We start from the raw sequence: 20,122 nt of genomic DNA on the forward strand, positions 1-20,122 counted from the left end.
AACAGATGTGAAAAAAAGCCGGTTTTACAAAGCTGGGTTTTGCAGCTTCTTGTTTTTGGCTTTTTTTCACCCAAAACTGTGAAAAAAAGCTGAAGTTGAATGTTTACCAAACACAAAAACAGCTCACAGCTTTTTTTCATAATCACCTCAGTACCAAACCAGGCCTAAGACCAACTTGTTCCCTTCATGGCTCTAGCTTTGTTAAACTTCTCAATGAATTAGTCATAATAATTTAATTTAAATTCGCAGTGAAAATTAAGAGAGATAAAATATGTAATTAAAAGAGACATGTTTCATGATATACACATCTAATCACGTGGTTTGCTTGTTTTATTTTTTTTCCTGGATTCTGAAAATTTGCTAAACATACATGAGCAAGATATCAACCATACTTAAGATTTGTGATCAAGCTGATTAATTTCAGTTTAACCAAAAAGACACACATAAACATGATCATTTTTTATTTAATTTTTTTTGGGCGGCAGGAGTAAAATTATAGACATCAACAGACAGTACACGTGGCGAGTTACAGAGCACAACAGCTATGCGTCCACCGTCCCACGTGCTAGGTTTCCCATCATTGTGCAAAGAGTTCGCTTTCCAATTCAGTCTCACATGCTCAGTCTCAATCATGAAGGTATCGAAAGTAAGTGAGAATTCTAGAATTCTTCAATTATATATGTTTATTGTATATTGTGTAGTCAGTTTTTGTCAAGTACTGTTCATATTCAATTTTAAATAAAAAAAACTATAACGATTTCTGACCGTACGATATACGATGAACGAATGTGATTGGAGGATCCAACAAGGATCCTCCTGGGAAAATAAACAATCCAAACACGTTTAAGCACTAATTGGTCAATTTCATTAACACATTTTTATTAGGTAAATCGAAATTTGGCTTAGTAAAGATTTTCTTCTGGCATGTTAACTATCGATTACCTGATACACTCTCTTTTCAATTTTATTCGAACTTAGAACTTGCAGCGTAAGATAAACTTGCATAGAAGAAGTTAATATCAATTATATAATTGCTGAAATTTTCTTTTAAAAAACGAAATAAATTCTTGTGCATGGGCATGTACATTGTACGTGCATGCTACATTGTAAATTATTCTAACTTTTCCGATGAAATTTTTCTCTTCTAAGAAATCTCCATTTCTTTATGTGATTCGGTTCACTATCTGAGCTAAAACTTGTAAAATTAATTCTTAAAAGGAAATGTCTAAAAAAAATACCATTCAAATTTGAAACTACATGGTCGTTGAATTAAAGATTTAGGGTTTCTTTAGATAATCGTATTCGTCCATTTTCTTTACTATAAATGAATGTCTTAATAGTTTTGAATTTGTCAAACGTTTTGCAAATAAGATGATCTATGAATGATATTTTAAAATATAGACGGTTCAGATAGTTAAAATATATTACAGAGTGAACCTCACAAAAACGTGTTAAAAATGGTGTAAAAAACCCAACATATATATATATCCTTTATGCAAGGGGATCTCCATTTTTTTCAAATGGGAATTAGGTGTGGGGCTCACTCCACAACGAATGTCTATGATCCGGACCGTCTATTTTATAAGTCTCGATTCATAGATCATCCTTGCAAAAATTCAATTCAATCCGAAATCATTTGCCTATTTAATTATCCAGATAAAATTTCATTGTTTCTTATACAACAAAGTATTCGTTAATTTCTTTGAACCCAATTAGATATCTTAAACATTTTCGATTTGGCTAATATTTTGTAAGGATGATCTATGAGGTGCAACTTGAAAATAGACGATTCAGATCGCTAAAGTTCGATGTAGTATAAATCTCACAACTAATCCCTATTTTTATAAAAATAAAATAAAAATCCCTTCCCTTAAAAATTACCTCTATATATATAAAAGATCTGAGCATTCAATTCCACGTAGAAAAGTTGTCAACCCTATAGAAATTGAGGATGCTTCCCCATTGATTGAATCATTGGATTCGGAAAACGATCGAAAAGCAAAGATTCTCAAAGATTCTCAAGAAACATATACATAATTTAGTGGTCGTAACACGTCTCTTAGGTGGAATTTGTTGATACTTGATACAGGAAACGGATCCTCTTTTGATCTTTTCTTCCTAATTCATCACATAAGAGAATTCGTGTAATTGAAATTTGATTCAACGATTATCAACAGGGATCCGCTTTAAAAGTTATAATAACTTCAACCGTTGGATTAAATTTCAACAGTACGAATTCTCTAATTTAGTGGATTAGAAGAAATGGATAAGGAGATGATCCCTTTCCCTTGGTACATACCAAATCAATAGATGGTCGATAGAATAAAGGATAAGAGTAATATACTACATAATCAAGTGCAACAAACATTAATTGTTTTCATCTTATTTTGTTTTGTTTTGCAAACTTGTTTATATATAATATGCGTGGCACTGAAGCTTAAGCTTTTCTATTAAGTACTATTGTATTTTATAAATTATATAATATAATTCCACATTCACATACAATAATAAAGTTCATTTCTTCTAGAGTGTCACGTTGAACAAAATTATTGATCTAAGAAAAATAGAAATTGTTTCAAGTGTCTGGTATTTAAATAGAAAAACACAAAAAAAATTATTTCTTCTATTTCTTTTATGATATGTAAAGTATCCTTGAATACTCGGTACTTGAAAAAGTCTGTCGACTGAGAGACAGCACTATATCATATATAGGATTTTGTTATTTCCCTTTGCAGAACTTTCCCTCGGATTGATTGTTTGACCTACGCAAGTTACATGGCTCATATAATTTTTTTCATCACACAATCCACCATCTTTATAAGTAGTCACATGCAAACCTAAACACCAAGCAATCATACCCTCCACAAAATCAACTCAAAATTTTCTTCACCACCAAATTCCATTTCTCCTGCATTAACTGGTAAATCTTCGGGGGAAGGCAAGCATCCATACTTCAGTACACAAAGATCCAATCATCCCTACATATTCTTCAAGATTATGGATCTGATGGCCTTTTTCCATTATTCTCCTCTTCACATCACTCTAATTTTGTTTGCATTTTGCTGCAAAGGTATGTAAGAAAATCAGTTCTGCAGTTTATTAATTTCCTAAAAATTATCTTTCAAATTTGAAATAAATATAAACCAAATATGTTGCAGGAATATCAGGAGCTACATTTACAGTCATGAACAAGTGCGACTACACAGTATGGCCGGGAATTCTATCCAATGCAGGGACTACCAGTTTAGACAGCACCGGCCTTGAGCTCCCACCGGGCGGCTCACGTTCCTTTCAATCTCCACCTAACTGGTCCGGCCGGTTCTGGGGTCGAACAGGCTGCAACTTTGACCCCACAACCGGGGCTGGCACCTGTGCCACCGCCGACTGTGGCTCCAACCAGATGGAATGCAATGGTGCAGGTGCAACCCCGCCCGCTACTCTGGCCGAGTTCACAATTGGCGGCTCCGACAACCAGGACTTCTATGATGTCAGCTTAGTTGACGGATACAATTTGCCCATGATGGTGGAACCTAGCGGCGGTTCCGGTAATTGTTTGTCCACCGGGTGCGCCACCGACTTGAACCAACGGTGCCCCGCTGAGTTGCAGTTCGGGAACGGCGCGGGGTGTAAGAGTGCGTGCGAGGCGTTTGGGAGCCCCGAGTACTGTTGCAACGGCGCGTTTGCTACGCCGGACACTTGTAAGCCGTCGGTGTACTCGGAGATGTTCAAGTCGGCATGTCCGAGATCGTATAGCTACGCGTACGACGATGCCACGAGTACGTTTACATGTAGTGGAGCTGATTACACCATAACCTTCTGCCCTTCTACTACAAGGTAGGGATCATATGGAATTATCACATTTCACTCAAAGAGCAAAAATCTTTAATTTTTCTTCTTTCTTTTCATTAATTTTATCTTTTTTTTTTGTTATTTAAACTTTAATGAAATAATTTAATCTAAAAACAATGAGTAATTTGACTCTTTATAATTACGTTTTCGTCACTTTAATTTAACTTTATATATGTTGTGTATATATACATGCAGTCAAAAATCTGCAAGAGATACATCTCCAACAACAAGCACGACAAATACCGAGTCAGGTTCCGGAGGTGGGAGTGGGACGACGGCCGGGGAGCTGCCGACGGTGGCAGGAAAAAGTAATCCGTCATGGTTACCAAACTTTTACACCGGAGACTCGTCCAAGACCATCTCTTCTGCTGCTCTTCACTATACGTTGGTTGCTTCTGCTGCCATTGTCTACCTTATCTCCTTGCCTTATTGATCATACGATGCACTACTGCACATGGATCCTCAAAGGCTGGATCAAGACACGTGTATAGATTAATTATATATATTAATTAGCGTATTCAATACTTTCTCTGAACAATTTTGTAAGTTGATTAGTGTCACTCGGCATCAAAGAAAAAGCTTTTTGAGATTGAGGCAATGTCATTAATTATATATTAAAATTGATTTAAATGGAGATTACATTAGTAAAAGTGTTTGCTTATCTTTGAATCTAAGGAAATGTAATTTGGTTGGTGAGCCAGCACACAGCACCTGTAAAAGAAAACAAACTTTGCTGGAATCACAAGCTTTGGTAGGTCTGGACCTTTATGCCCACTTCAGTCTCAATGGATTGTAATCATTATTTCTTGCAAATGATTTCCTCTTCCTCCTAAGAATCTTGATGAGATTCGAAAATGTACAATGCTACTTGTTAATGCTCAATTCAAATTTGGGAGGTTAAAAAAGATAAGTGTGGTCGGTCTTTGGTGGGCTCCGGATAGAAACAATTCAAACAACAAGAGTTAAGCGGTTCACCCTAAAAACTAGGCTACATCCACTGAGGTGCTCAGATATATTGATTGAATGTTATAATAAGCGCTCGGTATAATCTAATCTCTTTTTTCTTTCCTTTATGTCCGACTCGTTATAAGTGCTACTCAACCCTCTTATATAGGCCCTTAGTGAGTCCCAAAAGTCTCTAGGCTCGAGTCTTCCACCGACTTCAAATTTAATAAACCAAGTACATAGACGTGACCTTCTAGCTGCCCCTCCGTTCTTTAGTCGAAGTCCACTTGCATGTTCTATTGGGCTAAAGCGTATCGAGCGTCTTGCTCGGCCCTGAGGTTTGAGGATACCCATGCCCGAGCACTTGAACAGTTAACCTTTAGGTCCCTTCATGGGCTTTTGCTCTCGTCGATGACCAGCACATGGCTTGGGGTTGGTGTTCAAGTAGGCATGTTCCTAGATTTCGTGCCATAAAGTTGTCAGTATGCTAACTTGCTGTCAGCAGTCGAAAAATACTTTATGAGGAGGTGCTCGCTTCATAACCGACAGGCAAGCCCGACCGTTGAGCGGTCATCCGTAGAGATCAGGGTTGTCACTTTCTAATCCCATCGGGCCTTGGTCTCCCCTTCCTTTTTTGGGTCTTGGTTAGCCTTTCTTCTTTGGGCCTTGATCTTTCTTTGTTCTTTTGGAAATTGGCCTTCCTTTCTTCTTTTGGATCTTTATTGGGCTTCTCTTAAGCCTGTTACGATTTTAGGGGCCGAAAAGAAGCCACTTCTTTACAGTTTATTCTGGTGGCTGATTTGGTCGTATGGCCATTTCCTTGAAAAATCAATCTAATTCTTAAGATCCAGAAAAACTAACGGCGTTATGCCACTCTCACATTTATTAGGAGATTTGCATGTATTTTGGTCCTACCGATCGCACGCCATTCCTATCATGTGTGATAACTATCATAGTCAGGCAAGAATAAATAACCAAGAAACAGAAACAGAAGATCGAACAACATTGTAATTGCAAGGAAAATACATCACGGCATTGATTAGTCTCTGCAATTCATCAATTAGATGCTGGAGACAAAATTCTGGTTTATATGATTACAGTAAATCTATTCAACCTAACGTCTTAACTAAACCAAACGGAATCACATAACTGCAATGTTTCGAATTCCCGTTTCTCAAGTCAACCTACAACTCGTCCTTAAGTGAATCAGCATCGGTCTCAGCCTCAGCCTCGGGGGTAGCTGCAGCTTCGTTTGCAGCAGTTTCTGTCTCAACTTCTTCAGCATCATCTTCCTCCTCAACTGCAACGTCAGGGTTGATGTTTAGGCTAGACTTCACTGAACTGTAGATGCGGGAAGCAAAGTCCTTAGGGTCTGGAAGATTGAAGCCGCTCTCCATGAGTGCGGTCTGGTAAATAAGCTGCGCTGTCAGCTTCACACTCTCATCCTGAAGAGCAAACAAATTATTGCGTAAGATAAACCACATTCGTCAACAATTCTACAGATGATTATTTTGAGAGAAACAATTTTGATGATATGGAGGTTTTTTTGTCAAGGAGTGCACATTAAAGATGATTAGAACATACCTCAGCGTTCTTCACTACTCTCTCGCGGAGCTCCTTGATGATTGGGTGCCTTGGGTTAATCTCAAGTATCCTCTTGCCACGCATGTATCCTTGCTTGTTAGCGTCTGATAACGTCTGAGACTGCATGATCCTCTCCATGTTTGCACTCCAACCATACTTTGATGTCACAACCACACAAGGGGTGTCAGCCAAACGGTTGGACAGCTTTACATCATCCACATTGTCGCTGGCAAGAGCACTCTTCCACCATTTAGTGAGCTCCTTGTATGATTCCTTGAGTTCCTTGTCCTTTGAGTCTTTGCCAAGTTTCAAGCCCTCCTTTGACACGTTCTGGAATTTCTTGTCTTCATAGTCCATCAAGTATTGCATCAGATATTCGTCAACTGGATCTGTGAAGAAAATAACCTGCAACAATACAAGTGAAAAGGTAAATAACAAACAAAAACATGCCATTTCATGACTGAAAGTAACAAAACAAAAAAAGCCAGAAAAGAACTAAAAGGATTGGAGATTTTCGTATTTACCTCAAAGTTTTTCTTCTTAAGCCGCTCGAGGAATGGAGATTTTTCCAATTGTTCCTTGCTGGCTCCAGTAATGTAGAATATGTCCTTCTGCCCAGATTTCATCCTTGAAATGTACTGATCTAGTGAAGTCAATTTGCCATCTGACTTGGTGCTGCCAGAGAATTCAAAGTAGTCATTCAACCACATGAAGGCAACTATAAAGATGTCCTATGCTGTCAGTAAAACTAAACATAAATAGTAACATAAAAATTATAAATACCTCTCGAATCTTAGGAGTTTTGCCAAACGATTCCTGTTAGCCGCATCCTCAATGATACCAAGTTTAATGGACTTGCCGAATTCATTCCAGAATTTTGTATATTGGCCTCTCTTCTCCTCATCCTCACTTTTTTCAACCTCTGTTTTCACATCAAAATTCAAAAAGTAAAAGTGATCAATTAATGAAAAACAATTTTTTTTTTTTAAGTTTTCAGTTTTCAGGTGATGGAATTGATGCAAGCGAGTCCAGACTGCGGTCATTATGACATCAATACTATATAGCAATTAATAAGTTCAGATTGAATACTTCCAGAACTGTAAAGAAAACTGGTTGCATAAATTAAGCTCCATACCTTTGTTGTCTTTGTCACTGGACTCATCAGGATCTTCCTCAGCAAGTTTACGGATCATATCAAGAGCTTTGCGGATAAGTTTCTTCTTGATGGTCTTCAAACTGCTGTGTTGTTGAAGCATTTCTCGGGATACATTGAGTGGCAAGGTGTCGGAATCAACAAGACCCTGTTTGAAAAATCATCAATGTAAAATTCAGTTTTAGGCTAGCATGTAAAAAACCAATCCCATAAACCTGATGGCAAGAACTTACCAACAAAAAGTTTAGATACTTTGGCAAGAGCTCATCAAATTCATCTGATATGAAAACCCTTCTAACATACAACTTCAAGTTGGATTTATTGGCATTGTAATAGCTCTCGTATAAATCATGAGGAGCCTTAGGAGGCACAAACAGGACAGCCTTGAATTCCACATCACCTTCAGCAGTAAAGTGGCTCCATGCTAAAGGCTTCTCATCGCTGAAATCCTGTTGAACAATATATGTGCCATTGATGAATACACAGTATAAAAGGTGATTTAGATTCCAAAATAACATTTTACAAGGTCAAGCAACCATCATATGTATCATATACAAAAGTTACCTTGGCGAGAGAGTGATAGAATTTGGTGTACTCTTCATCGGTCACTTCCTTCGGACTGCGTAACCATATAGCTTTAACATCATTAAGAAGTTCCCATTCATAAGTAGTTTCTTTTTTTGTCTTTGTCTTTGGTTTCTTCTCAGCATCTTCATCTTCATCTTCACCTTTTTCAGTTTCCTCTTCGCTTTTCTCAGTTTCAGCTGTTCACAATTGTTGAGTGCAGGGAGGCAACAATATGTGAGAATTTGTATCAAAATATATGAAACTACGCATATATAAGAAATTAACTTCTTTAAGTACCAAGCCTTAAAAGTAAATTTGAAAAAGAATTTTAAACATGGCTGCATACATGATTCCTCTTCATCATTGGACTCATCCTCATCAGCAGGAACCTCCACATCTACCTCTTTGCTTGCCCACAAATGGATGGGGAAGTTGATAAATTCCGAATATTTCTTCACCAACTCCTGAAAAACAAAACAATAAGTTATCATGAACCATCATTTTAACATAACCAGTACATTATAATTAATGTGTAGAACTATCATTATTTTCTTTATGTGGCAGAATGTTTGGCCGTTAAACAAAAACAAGAAAAATCTATCCAAGTAACGGAAATGAGAACGTTACTGATTCTAATGGGAGAACGTGAGCAAAATCGAAATAAAACCAAGTAATCACTGGTTAGAAGTCCCAAATGGGGAAACCACTCACTTTTAGTTTGCTCTCTTCCAAATACTCCCCTGCTTCCTCTCTGAGGTGCAGTCTAATTTCAGTACCACGTCCTAGTGGCTCATTTTCTGTATCCTCGGCAACTACGAATGACCCATCGGCCTTTGACTCCCAAATATGCCTGAAGCACAAGAAATTTACATTGTCATCATTAAACAGTTAAGTATCCACTAAAAAACCTGTTAGCATAAAAAGTGAATGAAAGAGTAACTCTTTATAAACCCTTACTGTTTATCATCATTGTGTTTGCTGATGACTTCCACATTATCGGCAACCAAGTACACAGAGTAGAACCCAACTCCAAACTGCCCAATAAGATTGAGATCGCCGCTAGTCTGCATCTTCTCCACAAAGGCTGCAAGGGGAAAGTTCAATCAGTATATAGTTGAAACAAACACTCAGTTCCACTCAAAATTTTGATCCACAAATAAAAAACAAGCATGTACCTGAAGTTCCAGATTTAGCTATGGTTCCCAAGTTCTTGATTAAGTCTTCCTTTGTCATACCGATACCCCTATCGCGAATGGAGAGAATTCTCCTCTCCTTGTCTAATTTAATCTACAAATTTTTCAAACCAGTGCGACAAGGTTCTTAAACATATCATTTCGTATGCTTCGTTAAGTGAAAAGCAAAGCAAGAACCACTACTTACCTGAATTTCGAGGTTAGTGTTATCGCCTTCGCCCAAAACATCCTTGTCCGTGAGGGCGAGGAATCTAATCTTGTCCAGTGCCTGAGATCGATAAAATTTTCCGATTAGCATTCGAAATCATGTCAGGTCAACGATAAAACACTGAATGATAGATTAAAGTCAACACGTTACATCGGAAGCATTGGAGATCAACTCCCTGAGGAAAATGTCCTTGTTGCTGTAGAGGGAGTGGATGATAATGTCCATCAACCGAGACACCTCCGCCTGAAACTCGAAGTGCTGCGCGTTGCTGCGCTGCGATCTCTTCGAGATTGACTCTGCCTCCCTAAAAGTACAACAAGAAAAATGCATCTACTCAGAATCTAGGCCTTCGAATTTTTCAAGATCGGATATTGGAAATAACAAAGCTCTTACCTCTTGGCGACGTCGGAGTCGGTGGATAGCCCACTGGGAACAGCGCCGATCTTCTCCTCCACCTTCGGCGGATCTACGAGCTCGTCGGAATCAGCCTCCGCATTGGCCTGTAATTTCCGACCTGAACAAACACAGATCGCCAGAAAACCGTAATCAATTTAAAATCTCCAAATCGAACTTCGATTTCAGAAACATATACTCATAGCAATGCATCGTTCACCATTCAACTAATCGAGATCTACACAAACGAAGAGAAATGCGAGCAGAAACCCTAGGCGTACCTTGATCGGGGAGGAGGGAGAGAAGGCAGAGCAGAAGCAGAACGGAAGGGATCGTCCACTTCCTCATCGTTGCAACTCCAAAACACTTCGAAGAAGAAGAAGTTCTAGTAACTTCGCTCGCTGAGATTTATCCGATTCAGTGTGTGCCGCTTGCCAACGCCTCTCACAGCTTCGGATTTTATATATGGCTCCTGCCGTTTAAACGGGGGCAAGAGTCGTCTAACGGTGATTGGCTTGGTTTTGCCAGCGTGGACAAATCCACGCTCTCTGATTTGTTTGGGGAATACGTGGATGGTTTTTATTGGGCCTTCTCTATTTCCTTGACGTGGAGACGGGCCCACCGACGACTTGAGAATTCCAGTCTTGGCTTTGACGGGTCAGATCAGAGCTTGTGCTACCACCGTGGATGATCGTAGGGCTAGTGTTTGCTGGTTAAACGTGGCAATCTAGTATTGGCGCTTGTTTCGTCCTTGACGTGGAGAAATAATATAAAAAAAAATAGCTTTGCTTCTGATCTGCTTGAATTATCAAAGCCCAATTACAATTAATTGAATGAAGAAGATTGGGCCTCCATAATCTACACAACTAATAAGTAAAATCTGCATATCTTTTCTTTTTGTTAAAACCAATTGACTAACCAATCTTCGGGAGTGATTCCAGTTGACATCTGTTAGGTCATTAACGTTAAGTTATAACGTAAAAAAGTATTAAAGAGGGTTTTCACTGTCACATTATATATGAAGCTATGAGTCCCTGAATCCACTCCCTTTTAATCAAGAAAATTTAGGAATCAAAGTCATTGATTTTGGGCATTTAAAGTTCCATATGTCACATCCCGCCCCGGGGCGGATCACTTCCCGGGCCTGCTCCACCACCGTAGCACGATATTGTCCGCTTTGGGCTTACCATTCCCTCACGGTTTTGTTTTTGGGAACTCACGATTAACTTCCCAGTGGGTCACCTATTATGGGATTGCTCTAGCCCCCTTCTCGCTTAACTTCGAAGTTCCTACGGAACCCGAAGCCAATGAGCTCCCAAAAGGCCTTGTGCTAGGTAGGGATGAGAATATATATATATAAGGATCACTCCCCTGGGCAATGTGGAATGTCACAATCCACCCCCCTTAGGGGCCTGACGTCCTCGTCGGCATACCCGCGATCAGGGTTAGGCTCTGATACCAATTTGTCACATCCCGGCCCGGGGCGGATCACTTCCCGGGCCCGCTTCACCACCGTAGCACGATATTGTCCGCTTTGGGCTTACCATTCCCTCACGGTTTTGTTTTTGGGAACTCACAAGCAACTTCCCAATGGGTCACCCATCATGGGATTGCTCTAGCCCCCTTCTCGCTTAACTTCGAAGTTCCTACGGAACCCGAAGCCAGTGAGCTCCCAAAAGGCCTCGTGCTAGGTAGGGATGAGAATATACATATAAGGATCACTCACCTGGGCGATGTGGGATGTCACACCATAAATGACGTATTAGTGAAAAATAAATAAATTTGTATTTGCCCACGTCATGAGTTAATCCTTGTGACTTTATCACTTAACATTGGTTACCTAACGAGTGTCAATTATTCAAACATTAAGTAGTTATTTAGAAAATTTTAAAAAGTTGAGATCAATTTGACTAAATCCCTAAAAATTAAGTGTTTATCCTTACTTACTACTTGACCCTTTTTTTTTCTCAAGAATTGTTATGCGTTTAAAATAGTCATCTTATGTTCACTCGTCTCTCCAATTTCATTAAGAATAAGTTTGTGATGATTCTTTTGGAATAATGAATTAAGTAGCTCCTTACCAGCCACTTAGTACTATGGTCAAATGATATTTCTCTTAACTTGTAAGTGAGAAGTCTTAGGTTCGATTTTTGCCAAAGTCGAATTTGAATCACACTATTGCTAGCACATTATGAGACCAAACTCCACCCCTCCCTCCTAGTGTAAATAATATCGTTTCTTAAAAATAAAAATAAAATAAAACAAAAGGTCCTCGCTTCATCTTATAGTTTTTTCTTTGAAATGAAGGCACGTTCAAATTTAATACATGTTTTGAAAAAATAGAAAGAAAAAAAAATACTAATAACAAGCTTAGTTGCTTTGTTAGGGTATTAAAAAGGAAATGAAATAATTCCAGTTTCTAGCTTCATCACTTTTACAAATACACAACATATGGATTATGTAATTAGTTGTCAAATATTTTCAAAAGGGGTATGATATTCACACACCTCATTTTACTTTTTACACTTTTTTTTAATTTTCGGCAGTCAGATCGGATGAATTGAAGAAAATCAACGGATAGAAATTAACAAGGGGTGTGTAAGAAGTAAAATGGAGTATGTGGATAGCACACCCCTTTTCAAAATCATAAATTGGAGTAATACTTTTCCCTAATTGATTTTTTTTCCCATTCCTTGTCTTTCATAATTTCAATGCCTTATTTCATCTACTTAAAATAAGCAAATGTCCTATCTTAACATTCTTTTTTTTTTTTTTTAACAAACAATATTATCTACACTAAGGAGAGGAGGTGGGCTTAACCTCACAATGGACTAGCAATAATGCGATTCAAATTCGCCTTTGGTGATAATCAAATTGAAGACCTCTCACTTACAAGTGAAGAGAAATACTACTAGACCGCAGTACTAAATGGTCCTTTATAAACAATTAATTGAATGTATCTTGAGTTCGATTCCTAACGCTGATAAGTTACACGATTATGACTAAAATAAATTACCGTGGCGAAGCCACTAGCGGAACCTTTTAAGAAAAATATAATCAAATACAACACAAAAGTTTAGCCAAATATTTATGAGACGCAATAAAACAGCTTTTATGTTTGATCAAATAATAAAAAACTGAGTCATTGTTTAATTAAAATAATGCCAGCCTCTGCATTATCTTTACGAAAAATATATATGCTTTCGCGTTACGCTAAAGTTTCTTTTACGCCTTTAGGCTAGTTGGGGCTTATTTCTAATTAGCTCAACGAATGAGGCCATTGCCAAATTGCCATCACACACTTCCCTAAGCTTTAAATTTAATTGGTTAATATTTTATGAAATTGAATCCGATGTAGATGCAATGCTTTTGAGCCATTAGATCTCAAATCTTGGCGGCCTTTTTATGCCTTTCGAGATTGATATCGTTTCATCGATCATGAAGCTCCAATTCGTTGCATCTGATTATGTACGTATACATGTTGCCTCATCAACCATACTTTAGAACAAGGCACAGGACCATCGATCAAATTGGAATCCAATTTTCGTTAATGCTAATTATGTTTTGGCTAATTACGTTTTGTTTTTATTAAGATGTGAACACTGATGGATCCACAAAATGTTTATTACGTTCTTACGTACTCTACACTAGTGATGCACATAAAATTATCTATTACGTTGACAATCTTCATTAGTTGGACATTTGATGAGCCACAGTAGATAGTTACTTTGACTTGCATATTTCATATACTTATCGGAGGAGAAAAATATCTATATCCGTCATTGCTTTTTTAGTATGACGAAATACTACTTACATATCTCATCTACTTACTAAATGCTCTGAAATCGTCATTGAGTTTTAAGTATGGTGAAAGATCACGTACTAAGATTCTCCTTAACATCTCAATTTGATCCAACTTAATAATTAAATTGATGAGAAGGGAAAACTTCAAGCAACTGCAAGTCGCCAGTCTAGAAAAACATACATCCAACTTAATAATTAAATTGATCCCCTTTCAAGAACCGCCCAAAAACTGAAGATAGGCTCAAGATTGAGCCTTCTCCATCAAGACAACACGATCAGATGGCAGCTGAGAAACATCAAGACTTTTTTTACGAGACGGTGTTCTAAATTGCTCAAATCAACAGAATTAATAATTAAATTCAAATGGAAGAAGACGGTACAATATCCTAATTAACTGACTTGACGTATATTTGTGTGTGATGGATTCTTAGGTCTAAACAAGAATAACGGGGTTTAGAAGACGAGGCATTGTCAAAATTAACTGACTTAACATAGAATTACATGCGACTGATTATTTGTCGTTTGACCGATAATATTTAAATTGAGTGTTAAAAGATGATGAAGAATTTTGATCAACTGACCTAACCTCTATGTACATGAGATAGATCCTTATTTATTTACTTAAAAAGCCCTCCAAAGTTCCAATAATTTCCTCCAAAGTAGTCAAGATTAGCGGTTAATAGAAGCAACCTTTGATTAAATCACTTAATCGTGGACCCCTTTAATTTTTCTTTTAAATAGCCGCCACTCCACCCTAGACATGTCAAAGAGAGGTCAAAGAGCTAAGTTGATCGGTGTCCCTCAAATTCTCAAAGCCCCCCGGCCCCCAACCCCACCCAGACCCAGCAGATGGCGGTTTCTGACGCGGTGGTTAGGAACTTGACGACGATTTACGTGGCGCTCATCGTCGCCATCAAGGCGTACGGGGTGGCGTCTGGGCAGAGCTTCGGCGGTGCCTTTGTGTTAATCCTCTCCACAGCCGTGGTGTGCCTTATCCTGTTCCTGACTCTGACATGGGACGTCTCCCGTAAAGCCACTTATGCAGTTTCGCGCGACGACAATCCTCCTCCCGTTGCTCATGAGACGTGCAAGGGTGGTATTTGCTGGCACGGCGTGGCCGTCCGCTCGTCGGCTTCGGACGTCCGGTTTAGGCTCCCGCAACAAATCAGCTATGGAGGCTCTTCGTAAATTTGATAAATAACAGGGGGGGGAAATGAAAAAGAAAAGATCGAGGTGGGTGAAATCTCTCTTTCTTGGTCGTTGGTGTGTATACATCTAGTATATCTAGTAAATCTATGAACGCCAATACATAGAGGTTTGCTTTTTGGATGGAGGGAGGGATATGATTGTAAATAAATAATTATTCCGGACAAGGTGATGATATTTAGCAATTTTGTATTATAAATAAATTGGCCTCACTTTTGATTATTTAAAGTTCAAACGGTGTCTTTTGACTGAAAAAAAAGTTCAGACGGTGTCCGAATGTAGATTGGGTCTTTTTATTTATTTTTTAATAAATAATAACGTTAATGGATTAAATTATTTAATATCAAAAATTATGATAGGTGAGATATGTGAAAAACCGATGCATTCGTAAATAAGAACCGATGCCCCGGCCGGTGAAGCCTAATGTCAGTATAAAAGGTGTCTTTTCGTGTTCTGTATTGGCAGGCAAGGCATACTAGGTTGCTGACTGAAATGAACCAAATGCCGAGCACAATTTTGTTGAAATGGTTGTTCTTCAAGATAATAGTGGAGGATAGTCAGCCTATTAATCATGAAGTGTTATAGTCACTCTCATTTTCGTGACCAGTGCTTTCGGCGATGTTGTTGAAGGAAAGCAGTTAGGGTTAGCTTCTATGTTTTTTTTGTTTTGGGCTCAAAACTTTGTTTTGGGTATTTGGGTTACTATTGAGGTCTATTTTTTTGCTTGTGTGGTTATTTTGTATGAGCTTTAATTTGTGTAATTTGTTGTATTGTGGTAATAAAGTAACCTTTGACTAAAAAAAAAAAAAAAAAGGAGGGTTAAAGTGGCTATTCAAAAATGATATTTTAACGTCTATGATATTGGTAGGATACTATCTTTTCTCAATAGAAAGTAATGTTGGTGACCTGAGAAGGGAAAATCAGACTTGAGATTTTGATCATAAAAACGGATAAACGCAAAATTTCAAATACAATGATGAATAATGCTCTAAAGTCTAAAATACTTAAGTTACAAACCTCGTTGCGGAGCAATAACATAATAGTCCATATATTTTATAAGTTGACAAAGAAATCTTATAAATTTAAAAGTATTACACTAGCTCCTTATTTGCTTAATTATCAAGTTAATTACTATTTTTGGCATGGCAGTTTCTGAGTTGATGTTTTATTTTTCGTATATAGAAGCTAAATTGATGTTTTAATGTCTTTAACAACTCTGTGATTCAAATTCTCACCCTACTGAACTTGACATCCGGAATTCCATCTCTAAATTCTACTTCTCCCAGTTCATATTCTAGATCCTGAAACATTTTTACAGCTCAATTAGTTCCCAGTTCATATTCTAGATCCTAAACCCTATACTTATAAAGACAGTACAATCTCGTTGCTTTCCGTAAAAACATATTTTTCAGTAACCCAAATAACATTAATAACATTAATATTTTTCTGTAAAAACTTTGTTATCAAATTTTAAGAAAAACCTAAATGGTGGCAACATGATTCAAAATTAAAACCCCTAAAATCCCTCCCTACACCAGAAATTCACATTAATAATAAAACCTAATTCAAAATTACCTAAATTTTAGAAGGATGATGGTTGGTACTGGTAGTAGTGTTCTCGATGGTGGTGATAGGGTGATGATGGTGGTCGCGACGGCGGAGGTGGTGCCGTTGTGTTAGTCGCGACAGCGCTATGAGAGTCTGAGAGTTGGAGCTCGATAGTGGTTATAGGGTGAGTGATGGTGGTCGCGGCAGCGGAGTTGGTGATGTTGTGTTGGTCCCGACGACGGTGAGCACTATGAGCGAGAGTCTGAGAGTTGGAGTCGAGAGGGAAGGGACATGGAGTCGAGGGAGAGGCAGTCGAGGAAGAGTCTGAGAGTCTGAGAGACTAAGTGTAAGGTGGCTAGGGTTGAAACTAACGGTTGAGATTGGATGGAGAGATGATATCTTAAATCTCGTCCATCCATTATAATCACAAACGCCCCGATCCGGGTACCCGCGGTTCTTATACTTTTGGAACCGGCCCAAACCGAAAACTTCAAAGGAACACCCCACCCCCGCCCTGTTCTGTTTTTACAAAATTGAGAACCTGCCCGTACTCACCCCGAACCTTGATTACTCGCCCCAACCCGCAATTCCCGTACCCGTTTGCCCACTCCTACATGCGGGCAAGGACTTTGAGCCATTGGAGCGGAATGCGACTTCATGCCATTTGATATTCGATACGGCTTCATACCATTTGTAGCTGCTTTATGCCATTTGATTTGACGTGGCTTTGTGCCATTTGAATTTGGACATGGCTTCATGCCATTTGAGACTTTTCTTCGACTTCGTGCCATTTGGGAATTGATATGGCTTCATGCCACTTGGTATTTGATACATGGCATGAGTTTCACCAATTTGAGGTGGTGAGTCCATTGAGTTTGGTACTTTGAGGTGGTTCACATCCATGGTATTTGAATAATTTTCGTGCATGAATTTGGCACCGTCCACGTTATCTCTGTATTGGTTGGACTCAATGTGTCTCCATCATACTGTTAGGCTTTTGCCCATTTATTTTGGCCCTAGTTATTTGATAAGGCCGAAAATTCATGAACTTGGGAAAGTTGACAACAAGCTTTTTTTTTTTCTTCTTGATATTTCCAAGTCCAAATAGGTCTTTTTCATGGAATCAGGGAAACAACTATCTTCTGCTATCTATTTGAGGATGTGGCAAAGCTTTTAGAATTTTATGAAGTCAATGAGAGTTGTTGCATGTCTTTGTTTTCTTATGAGACTAACATGATCTTGTTTTTGCATGCAAATTCTGTGAGTCATCTCCACATTATTTCTTCATGAAATAATGATCTTTTTCAATCCTTGGTGTTGTAAGGTAGCTGTCGCAAGAGATTAAGATGACAATGTTGACTATCGTTTCTTCTTTGTTTCGTCTTGGTGCTCGTATGAGACTTGATGAGTGTTCTACTGAGCAGGTGGAACATGGACAACAACTGCACCAATTTTAGTGCACCTTGAGCCTGAGCCTAGTCTTCCAATTGTCATTTGACTTTGTAGAATTAGCTTTGTAGGCTCTCTGTCTCCATGTCGTAAAGACATCAAGGGGCAAATTTTGTTTTGTACCCTTTTGCATTTTGTCTCCATATTTATGTGTTTCATGCACCATATTCAATCAATGAGGCCATGCTCATAATTCCCACATGAGTGGAAAGTTTTGGAGGAGCTTTTGTTTCCCTCTCTTGCTGTAGCTTTTTCCTTTCGCCATGTTATATATTTTTTTCTCTGGCATCAAACAAACTTATAAGAAATAATGGAATTCTTAGAAATTAAAATATGGCAGCCCAACAACTCGTTTCCTTTAAAAACTAAGTCTTTGAGATGGCTTTTTCCGCCATGTGTGAACTTGAGAGAAAAAAGCACAAGGACTCTTTTGTTGTTTTTTTCAAAGAAACTCGTAGTTGCAGTTCTCTAGGCACCAGAAAATTGTGATGATAATCACTCTGCTACAAAAGAAAATTGAGGGGCTTGCTGCTTTCTTTAAACACTCATAAGACGACCAACGGTGTGCGGAAAGAGGGAACTGAAAATCCCTGCATATCTTCTTTTTGCTGCTACTGACTTGGATAGCAACATGTACAATTTTTGGTGCACATTGCACCGTTGAGGAGCCTTAACGCACTCCTTATATGTGCAGTCTTCTCGTCTACAAATTGTCAGTAGCTGTGAGAAGAGACGAAGCTGATTTTGAGCCTTCCACCGGATGAATTTAGCATCCAAGATTTGCACGGGTTTGGCACCCAATTATTTTCATGTAGATTGACTGCTTACTTCATATTTGTTCTTATTTGTTGACCATCTTAGGGGTTTCTTTACTAGGCATACCACTTTTTGTTCTTCAACACCGAGCCGATGCAATTACCGAGAGAGACCTTGACAATCTGATTTCGAAAAGCCACAGTTGCGGGGCTGCTGCAATGTTGCCGTTTTGTTGTTGGCTGAGAAGCAAGCTACATTCTAGGTTCTCTGATTGGCAAACAGCTTCGGGATCAACACGGGAGGCTAGCCTTAGAGCAGGTGGTTGGGCAACGACGAGCATGGATCACTTAGATTTGATTGGAACTTCACGGGGTGGTTTAGACCACCTCGAAGAAATTCATAGGATTAACGGTTGCGGCACGGAGCACTTAGATTTGATTGGAACTTCATAGGATGGTTTAGACCATCCCGAAGAAATTCATGGGATTGACAGCAGCTACACGGAGCGGGCCGGACGAACTTGCTGGGCATAGAAGTCACAGCATGGCCGCTATTGGTGGCAGAGACGATGGTTTCTTTGCTGCTATCGATGGAGAAGACGACAAATGTCTCCAATGGAGGAGAAGAAGAATGAGCACTCCGTGGCTGGAAGAGTTGACAGTGAAAAGGATGGAGAAGACGACAAATGTCTCCATTGGTGGAGAAGAAGAAGGAACAAGCCCAAGGACAGGTTTGGGGGGTCGGTGTGAATTGGTGGTGCATGTTTCCACCACCATCTTCATTGCTTCGGTCAAACAAAAAGAAGAAGAAACCTCCTTTTTTTTTTTTCTTTTTCAAAAGACGATATGAACTTCCCAATAAGAAATAAAAAAATAAAAAAATCAAGAATCCATTATGAAAATGTAATACCTTTTTAAGCTTTCTTCTCTCTTTCTTTGGTTTCTTGTTGATGTTCCTTTTTGCTTTCTTTTGCTGTTTGCCCTCTTTTTTTTTTTTTTTTTTTTTTTTTTTTTTTTTTTTTTTTTTTTTTTTTTTTTTTTTTTTTTTTGTCGATTTCTTCTCCGTGTGCTTCTCAATTTCTATAGCGTTTTCGTGCCACTCTCCCCTCCTTCGCTCTTCCTGTGCCCTCCCCTTTTTATAGACGCAAGGAGCAGTTTCATTAACTTCTTTCATTTTTTGTAACGTGTTCTACTTTCCCGGGGTGTGGGGAAGTTGAGGAAGGCCATCACTTTACTGCGTTGAGAACGTGGGAGCTTAGGAGAGTTTTGGATGGACAAGAACTCTATTTTTTAGTTTGTGGGCTGTTGAGATTTTTTTTCTCTCCTTATATATAATATATATAAGATATATATAATGTGAACCTTATTTCTAGTTGGTCCATGTTTTGGACTACTATTTTTTTTATAAGGTGTCCCCATCTTTTATAAAACATGCTAATATATTTTCTCTATGAAAATATATGGCTCA

At 38.5% G+C, this 20,122-nt stretch overlaps 3 protein-coding genes across 3 annotated transcripts; 2 read left to right on the top strand and 1 right to left on the bottom strand.

Annotated features, from left to right (window-relative positions):
* The first annotated feature begins 2,731 nt into the window (after positions 1–2,731).
* On the top strand, positions 2,732–4,685 carry LOC137718396 (thaumatin-like protein 1). Its single transcript, XM_068457934.2, has 3 exons — positions 2,732–3,070; positions 3,159–3,834; positions 4,045–4,685. Exons 1-3 carry the CDS (start codon positions 2,998–3,000, stop codon positions 4,280–4,282), a joined length of 987 nt encoding a protein of 328 aa, XP_068314035.1. The 5' UTR covers positions 2,732–2,997; the 3' UTR covers positions 4,283–4,685.
* Positions 4,686–5,805: 1,120 nt separating this feature from the next.
* LOC137717246 (endoplasmin homolog) lies at positions 5,806–10,400 on the bottom strand. Its single transcript, XM_068456546.2, has 15 exons — positions 10,174–10,400; positions 9,893–10,013; positions 9,650–9,803; positions 9,479–9,559; positions 9,274–9,385; positions 9,056–9,182; positions 8,810–8,948; positions 8,445–8,562; positions 8,096–8,295; positions 7,765–7,980; positions 7,514–7,679; positions 7,162–7,300; positions 6,903–7,053; positions 6,379–6,783; positions 5,806–6,239 (listed from the first exon to the last, which is right to left on the bottom strand). The coding sequence occupies exons 1-15, from the start codon at positions 10,238–10,240 to the stop codon at positions 5,979–5,981; spliced, it is 2,457 nt and encodes an 818-aa protein (XP_068312647.2). The 5' UTR covers positions 10,241–10,400; the 3' UTR covers positions 5,806–5,978.
* A 4,043-nt stretch (positions 10,401–14,443) lies between these two features.
* LOC137718808 (uncharacterized) lies at positions 14,444–15,124 on the top strand. Its single transcript, XM_068458343.2, has one exon. The coding sequence runs from the start codon at positions 14,546–14,548 to the stop codon at positions 14,882–14,884; it is 339 nt and encodes a 112-aa protein (XP_068314444.1). The 5' UTR covers positions 14,444–14,545; the 3' UTR covers positions 14,885–15,124.
* The last annotated feature ends 4,998 nt before the right edge of the window (positions 15,125–20,122 follow it).

Source organism: Pyrus communis, chromosome 8 (genome assembly GCF_041283825.1).
Source record: "Pyrus communis isolate YQ-2024b chromosome 8, ASM4128382v1, whole genome shotgun sequence".
Taxonomy (NCBI): domain Eukaryota; kingdom Viridiplantae; phylum Streptophyta; class Magnoliopsida; order Rosales; family Rosaceae; genus Pyrus; species Pyrus communis.